The 7,629-nt window shown below is 37.2% G+C and overlaps 1 protein-coding gene across 1 annotated transcript in view; it reads left to right on the top strand.

The window, feature by feature from the left end:
- The first annotated feature begins 6,418 nt into the window (after window positions 1-6,418).
- Window positions 6,419-7,629, top strand: part of LOC140339922 (dedicator of cytokinesis protein 1-like) — a 92,998-nt gene continuing 91,787 nt past the window's right edge. Inside the window, exon 1 of the mRNA XM_072424838.1 lies at window positions 6,419-6,517. Within this exon, the coding sequence (XP_072280939.1) occupies window positions 6,419-6,517 (99 nt within the window). The remainder of the gene's footprint in view (window positions 6,518-7,629) is intronic.

Below are 7,629 nucleotides of genomic sequence, written 5' to 3' on the forward strand. Positions count from 1 at the left end.
TTTATATTTTAATGCAAATCTTTTTTTAATCAACCCAACTTTTTTCTCCCCCTTTATCTCTTCCCGTAAAAGTACTCGAACGTAAAGTGATCCTTGGATTCCAGCCAAACAGAACAATGCTCCCTGTTCTTATTCAGCTTTCCTACAAAATAATATTTCTTTAAAAGTGCAAATTGAAACCAAACGGAAACTGATTAAATGACTGCAACCAATAACATCTTCACGTTAAATGAATTGCTAGCTGCGATGCATCTTGCCAGTTATACAGTTAAGTTGAAGTCATTTGATTTTTTTTTTTTCGTTCTGTTATAAAAAAAAAAATCATTAGTTTAAAATGTAATATGGTGAAATACAGAGGGAAAATATAATGTTCCCATTTTTAAAGATGTTTTTGAGTCTTCCTGAATACAGCAAACATTTTATTACAGTTAAAAAAGCATTCCTCAGAAAATGCTACTGTGAAAATGCTAAATGCTGTAAAAACTGCATTTGCTTGAATTGTGGATCACCAAGGAATGGAATGTTTGGTTGTAATAGACCTCAGATCTTGGCAATCTAATGCTTTAAAAGGCCTAGTTGTTTTAGACCCCCTTCACACCTATCCATTCTTTTGTGAAGTGTTACCACTCAGATGTTAGTGTACGGCATTTTATGATTGAACACGTGCTGCAATCAATGTGTACTATATATTTTTTATTCTATTCCTAGTTTCTCCCTTCCCTCCTCACAAAATTACAATATATTTATTGAAAACTTTTGGTTCTCTGAGCTTCTATTTGCAATGCAAATGGATTATGGTTGAAGTGGGCCAGCATTGTTCTGTACATAGTCTCTTGAAAAAAAAATACTGCACCCTTGCACATTTCTCCTCTTGATCTGCCAGCCCTGATTAAATGCAATATTTTCATGCAATTATCAAAATGCCTTTATAGGTAAATGTCATTGTGGAGGCCGTCTTTTTTAAGCAGGCTACTTTTGCATGCAGACTGCCCCAGCTACACTCCACTTATGATGCTAAGCCCCCATGATTGAAGGAGATAAAGTTCAATAAATAAATGGTGAGGTTGAGAACATGCCTAATTTTCAAAAATTGGAAAACCCTGTATTTTATGCTTATCCATTTTGTTGTCGCTAAGAAAGAAGGTGAAGAAATATAATCTGTAGTGTTGAACTACAGGCTCAACCACACTCCCAACTGCTCTCGCTCAGCTGTATGGTAGCAGTTGGAAACCACTTTGTGCAAGTGCTTTCATGCAGTTAAATTTGCTATATGGCACAGTCTTGGGAGCAACATGTTGCTTCTCACCATTTTTTTCCCTCTAGAGCAAGAGTGTCAAACTCTGGCCCGGAGGCCGGATCTGTCCCCCAACATTTTTTTTTTTTTTTTTTTTTTTTGGCCCCAAAGGAATCCTAAATATGAACTGCAGCTGGCCCGCTGTTGCATTGAATTCCCGGCATCACTCGTGTCCAGCGGGCTCTGTCTATGGGTGGCCCCTCATTGTACTGACGCAAATAATGCCGGGAATTTTAGTAGCAGTGCTATTTCAATGAAGAGGGAGTTTCAGCGGCGGGTCACTTATAAGATTTAGCTCCGCATTGGCCACGTGTGGCATTTCCAGCAACTCCCCCTCTGTACTTTTCCTTGTTACTCCAAGGCATGGACTTGAATGGTTAGATTTTCATAGAAGAATATTGTTATTAATATTGTTAGCCTGTGCAAAAAGGTTACCATTCACGTTTAACTCAGAAGGCTACAAATAGAGAAAGAGGTATAAGATTTTTCCTAAATAAAATAAAAAAAATGTTTATGCCTCTTTCTCTATAAGCTTGTTCCATATTGAATGTTAAGCAAAGCCTCTTTGTTTCCATATGAAAGGGTTTATATCTAATGAGAAGGAAAAACTTCCTCAATTTTTTCAATACATTTCAAGGTTGGCCCACAACTTTGTCTACCGCCTCTAATCATGTGGTTTTCAAGTCTAAAAGAGGTCTTACTGTTGTCTCTGGAATTGCAGATTAGGTGCAATCTTGCAATGGACACAAACGTCTGATTTTATTAGATCTGCAGCAGGCATGGACTCAATTGGGTGGAATCTTGCTCTCTGTTACTCCAAAAAATGTAAAAAAAATCAGCACTTTAATCAGACCTTTTACTTAGAGATTATGTAAGCGGCTATTTTTGGCCTGGTTCAAAAAATGTAGCTTGTCCGGTTGGTGTTCGAATTCTCTGCTATTAATACCCTGTAAATTACTGACCCAGAATGAGCAAAGTAGTTCAGGTGATCAGCTAATTAAAACTACTAAAACCCAAACATTAGATTTACCTGGGCAATTAGCAATCTTTACAATCATTTTACCAATGGCACCTTACACCATGTCTTTGTATGGGTTCACTTTAAGGAAAACATAACCACAGTTACAACCTGTTGGCCTCTAGAAAACAGTTGCACTCCCCATCGTTTAATAGGAGTGTAAGAAACGTCCGTTTGGTGCCATGTTCCCCGCATGAACAGAGAAAAAGGTTACATCTCTATACAAATCTCTCTAAAGCACAATCACCTGAAAGTGTCCATCTGGCCACAAAACGCGCAATAAAATTTGGCGATGCCGTTCAGTGCACTGAAGATCTATTTCTAACAGCAGTTGCACAGGTACATTTTTCATCTTTGTTGGTAGGTTTTAACACACTTAAAAGATTAATAAAAAATGCCACCACATTTAGGAACTGGTAAGCTGAAATGCATTATATTTTGTTTTTTGCTTTAGATACTTTAAGATCAGAGCATTAGTTTTTTTATGTGTGTAATTTTCATTGTCTACCATGTAAAGGTAACATCTTTCTTAATAAAGATGACAAGTCACACTTCTTTTAGGCCCACCTTAGGTTTCATGTAGTTATTACCTGTGTATAAGTTCTATGACTGTATGTGGCTTTAGTTTTAAGCAACCTTAAAGCAAGGAAGAGATGGAAAAAAATCCTGTGAATACTTTTTTGATCATCAAACTGCAATATCAAAAGCTAGTAAAGTACTTTCTTGTATTAAGGGAAATAGATTGCAGATATGGGGATATAATCCTGCCTCTATACAAAGCATTGGTCAGACCACATGTGGAATATGCAATCCAGTTTTGGGCACCGGTTCACAAAAAGGACTTTGTGGATTTGGAGAGAGTGCAGAGAAGGGCAACTAAACTAATAAAAAGAATGGAGGAGCTCAGCTATGAGGAGAGATTAACTGAACTGAAACTATTCTCTGTTCTCTATTTATACTTAAATCTGGGATATGTTTATTTCCCTAGTGGTTGAACTTGATGGATTTATGTCTTTTTTTCAACCTGACCTACTATGTAACTATGTAGCTTATATGCAGAACATGTGGTTTATAGGTAATCCTGGTGGAGCTTCCCTATTGCTATCATATTTCTGATACTTGTAGGAAGATTGTTCCTTCTGGTCAGATGCCTAGGAAAAAGTTATTGAGGCAGAGCGAGTGTGAGAAGCTCTCTGTTCTTTCTAAATTTCCCATGAGTATGCAGATGAGAAACTTTAGACTTGATGCAAGCTTGTCCTGAGACTGCAATCTTAGTATAGAAACAGATCAGCATTAAAGTAAACCATATTTCACCAATGGTGCTCTACATACATTTACCATAGGTTTCGTTTATGTAAGGCCATGGCTTTTTGTATAGATAGAAATGCAGCAGACATGCTGCAATTGTTAAAGCAGATTGAAGAGACCTTCTACAAGTGCCAGCCAGAGACCTGCTACTTGAGACTGCTTGGAGATCAATGCATCAGAACTCCTTTATTAAACATTTATTCTATGTCTAGGATCTGCAAGTGGTCCACATGTGGCCCTCGGGCTGCAGGTTGCACACTAAAGCTTTATGATCTCTTCTATCTTGCATAATAATATTAGCTACAATAAGAGAAGAAACTGTACAAAATCCTATCATTAGCAAGCTAAAACTTAAAGGAAATGTTAAAGTATGGTGTATAAAGCAAATAGTACTTGGAACATATCTATTTTCTATAGGCTTTAATACCAGCAAACAAAGCCCTAAAATTCTAAAGAAACAAAGTGGAATCTTTGTTGCATTCCTGTATAGTACAGTAGTGGTATAATTGTGTCTGACATTTATTCCATCTAAAATGTGTGTGTGGTGCAAAGGAAAGGGCTTCCATGGAACATTTTGCAACCTAAAATAGGTCATGCTTCTGAATCCAGCAAACAGATTTATTTGCATTAGCCAATTATGTACCATACTGTGCTTTTGCCTAAAACATATTCTTCAAATAAAACACAGTCGTTAAAAATACCCCTTCCGGGCCCTGACATCTGTCTAATGTTACATCCATGTTTGTGTGTTAGTGGACAGCTTTAAATAGTCCTAAAAAACCCTCTTCAGCAAGTATGATTTCATCATTAAACTGATGTAAACCTCCCTGACATTGTCTGCTCTCAAAATATTAATTAACACATGAAATGACGCCTTTGTTTTTTTACCATTGAAGAGGCGCTATTTGTATCATAATATCTATACAAGGATTGTGCTAAAAACAAAAGTGGCTCCTCATTGGCCTAGGAGTGTTTGTATATTTTATGGAATTGAGCAGATGTGTTCAGTTCTGTTCATATTGTGACCCTGTTTTTTTCTAGTATAAAAGCCAATCAGCAGCAGTCATTTGTTACAATAACTTATTTACATTTTAGAGAGCTGCAACCCTATACAGAAAGTATAGCCTGTTTACATCACTATATATTACATGTATGTTATCTTGTAGCCTTGCATAAAATCATTGTATAGAATATCTTTGTACCATCTAAAGTGCCCTGACCCACTGGGGCATAATTTCAGCAAGTTGTGAGTGCTTTCAAGGTTTCGTTGGCACCAATAAATTAGCAGCAGGTCCTTTAAGTCACATTGCCTCTGCCAACTTACCTTCTTCCTATAGTGCATTCTGCTGCCATCTCTTCTCAAGGCATAGCACACACATTGACCTGATCAAAAGAAAATGCAGTTTATCAGACCAGGCCACCTTCTTAAGGTCCTCGTTGGTCCAGTTCCTAAATTCATTGTGGTTTCTTTAGTTGAACAGGAGTCTTTATTGTCAATTTTACTGGTTTGAAACTATGTAATGAGCAGGATTCACTGTATTTTCTGATGCGCTTCTCCTTGTTTAACATTTTGTCCAATATTAGATCTCCTTTGAAATTGGATAAGCTAGATACGTACACACAAACACACACACACACAACCCTTGATTTTGTCATTATTTAAACCCCTGTAAAGGCATATTGGGGACACTGCACACGACCTGCCATTTTGTATATGTTCCATCCCAGTCATCTGGCCATTACAATTTGGCACATGTCCAAGTTGCTCAGGGTCTTACTTTTTCTCCCTGAATTGTTCTTGCTCCCAACTCATTACCTTCAAGGACTGACTGCTAACCTGTTCACCTGTATTCCACCCCTTGACTGGTGTCAGTTAGGAAATTTTCACACTAGGAATATTTGCACATGGTTTTGTATGTTTGTTCCTCTCGAAACCATTTGCAAAAAAAAAGTATCATTGGACCAAAAGCATCCATTTTTGTATCCTTTATTGGAAGGTGGTAGGAACAGAGTTAAATGAAGAATATTTTTGGGTAAATAAATGTACCAGCAGACACACACTTTGTCCCATGTGACTTTTAATCAACCCATTGTGTAGATTAACTTATTCCTAACATCCTTTTCATTTTATTTATTTATTTTTACCATAAAAATTCTATATTTTAGGAATAGGTTTTTATTATTGTAATAAAGGAGACCAGTCACAGGATTAATTTGCATGTTGTATATAGAATAACTCTAGTTGTTGGTCAAAACAAGAAAGTGTGAAGTTTGTTTTGTATATATTACTTTCTTTTTTTGCAGAAGAATAATATGTAGAACGTAGGGGTGTAGGAAGAATATGATGTGGAAGGTATGAATTTAGAAAGGATAAGATTGAGGAAAGTTGAATGTAGAACAAGTTTATATTGTTGTAGAAAGAAAATGATGTAGACGGTAGGGCTTCGGGTGGAATTGGATAAAGAAGGTATGGCTGTAGTAGGCATTGGATGTAAGGGTTTCGAGAGGATAGGATCTGAAAGGTAGGGCTGTAGGAAGGATAGGATTCAGGAGGTCCTAAAATGGTTTCTGGAAGAAAAACCCTCAGATGATTCTGCCTGTAGGAACACAGCCATGAACTAGCAATCATTTATAAATAGCATCTATTGTAACATTTCATGATCCGCATCAGAATAATGAATACATTAGTTGAGTTAGAAAGTGACTGCTTTTCCTTAAGCATTTGCTCTTGCACACTATATTGCAGATGGATATCTTAGTCTTACAGATGTAAGGAAGTTGTGCCACAATCCCTATAAATGTCGCTGAGCCTCCGATATGGCAGAATAATAGCTATGATTCCAATCTTGTGTGCTCTGGCCGGGGGAGAGTACTTGAGCATAATGTCCCTTCATCTGGTATGAAAAGCCTGTTAGCCGAAATGGGTTTTTATGCTTCTAGGGACCCAAATGACATGCATACTGAATGATTTCTGCTCCGGCTTTAGATGTGTTTTGCAGTTTTGTCTTAACCTTTGTAACGTATTTTGATTGATGATTACAGCAATCAGACATGACTTGCAACACAGGCTAATGCATTTCAGCAGGAGTGACTGAAAGAATGCAGTCAATGTATTTATTAAGCTAGGCCTTAATGCTCCATCCTAAATGTGCAAAATGCAGCTTTTGTTTCTCTCATGATGAAGATGAATGTGCTCCCTTATCTCCCCCATAAAGCATGGATTTGCTATAAATTGCCCATGTCACTGTTCATAATACTGTTAATAAGTAAACCAATATCTTGGTGTCCAGTTGAAATACGCACAGCGGTAAAGGCACAGGAAACATTAAAGTATTATCATCTGTTTCGTCAGTCCTGTTACTTCAGAGATGGCTATATGAAGAATCTATTGATTTTAGCTTTCTGGCCCAGGAGATCATAAATTTTAAAGAAAAGACCCTTGTAAAGTCTCAGCAGTGTTGTACAGTGCAGCATTTCTGCTTGTCTTAAAAGTGTTCGCTAATTTCATGTAAATTTATATCTTGTATATCTCCGACATACTATGCAAGACTGCACAATAAATAGTAACCGGGTATAATTTCTAAAAGATAAATCGTGACTACAGGGCCCTGCCTGAGCTTGGTGTACAATCAACCCCCTTCCCTGTTTAATCCCCCATATTGTATATTCCTATCATTTCAAAACGATTAGTCATCCGTTGAATTCACTTCAGATCTCAACATTTTAGCGTATCAAAAATCAAATTGGAAGTGAAAATTGACTCATGTGAACTGGCCTTTAAAGGAAACTGTACAATCTGTACAACTGTTACCTCATCTGTTTATGTTGAGTTTGTTTTGGCATGGATGGTTCGTGAAGATCTGTAAAGCGTGATATGGTATAGTCTGATCATTGATTAGGTTGTTGGTGGGTGATGGTATTGTGACTGATCCTTGTCCAAATTTACCAGTAGGCTTGTTGGCTTTACAAGGGATAACCCTTGATGGCTTTATTCAACCCTCTATGTAGG

The sequence above is a fragment of the Pyxicephalus adspersus genome, chromosome 10 (genome assembly GCF_032062135.1).
Source record: "Pyxicephalus adspersus chromosome 10, UCB_Pads_2.0, whole genome shotgun sequence".
Classification (NCBI taxonomy): Eukaryota; Metazoa; Chordata; class Amphibia; order Anura; family Pyxicephalidae; genus Pyxicephalus; species Pyxicephalus adspersus.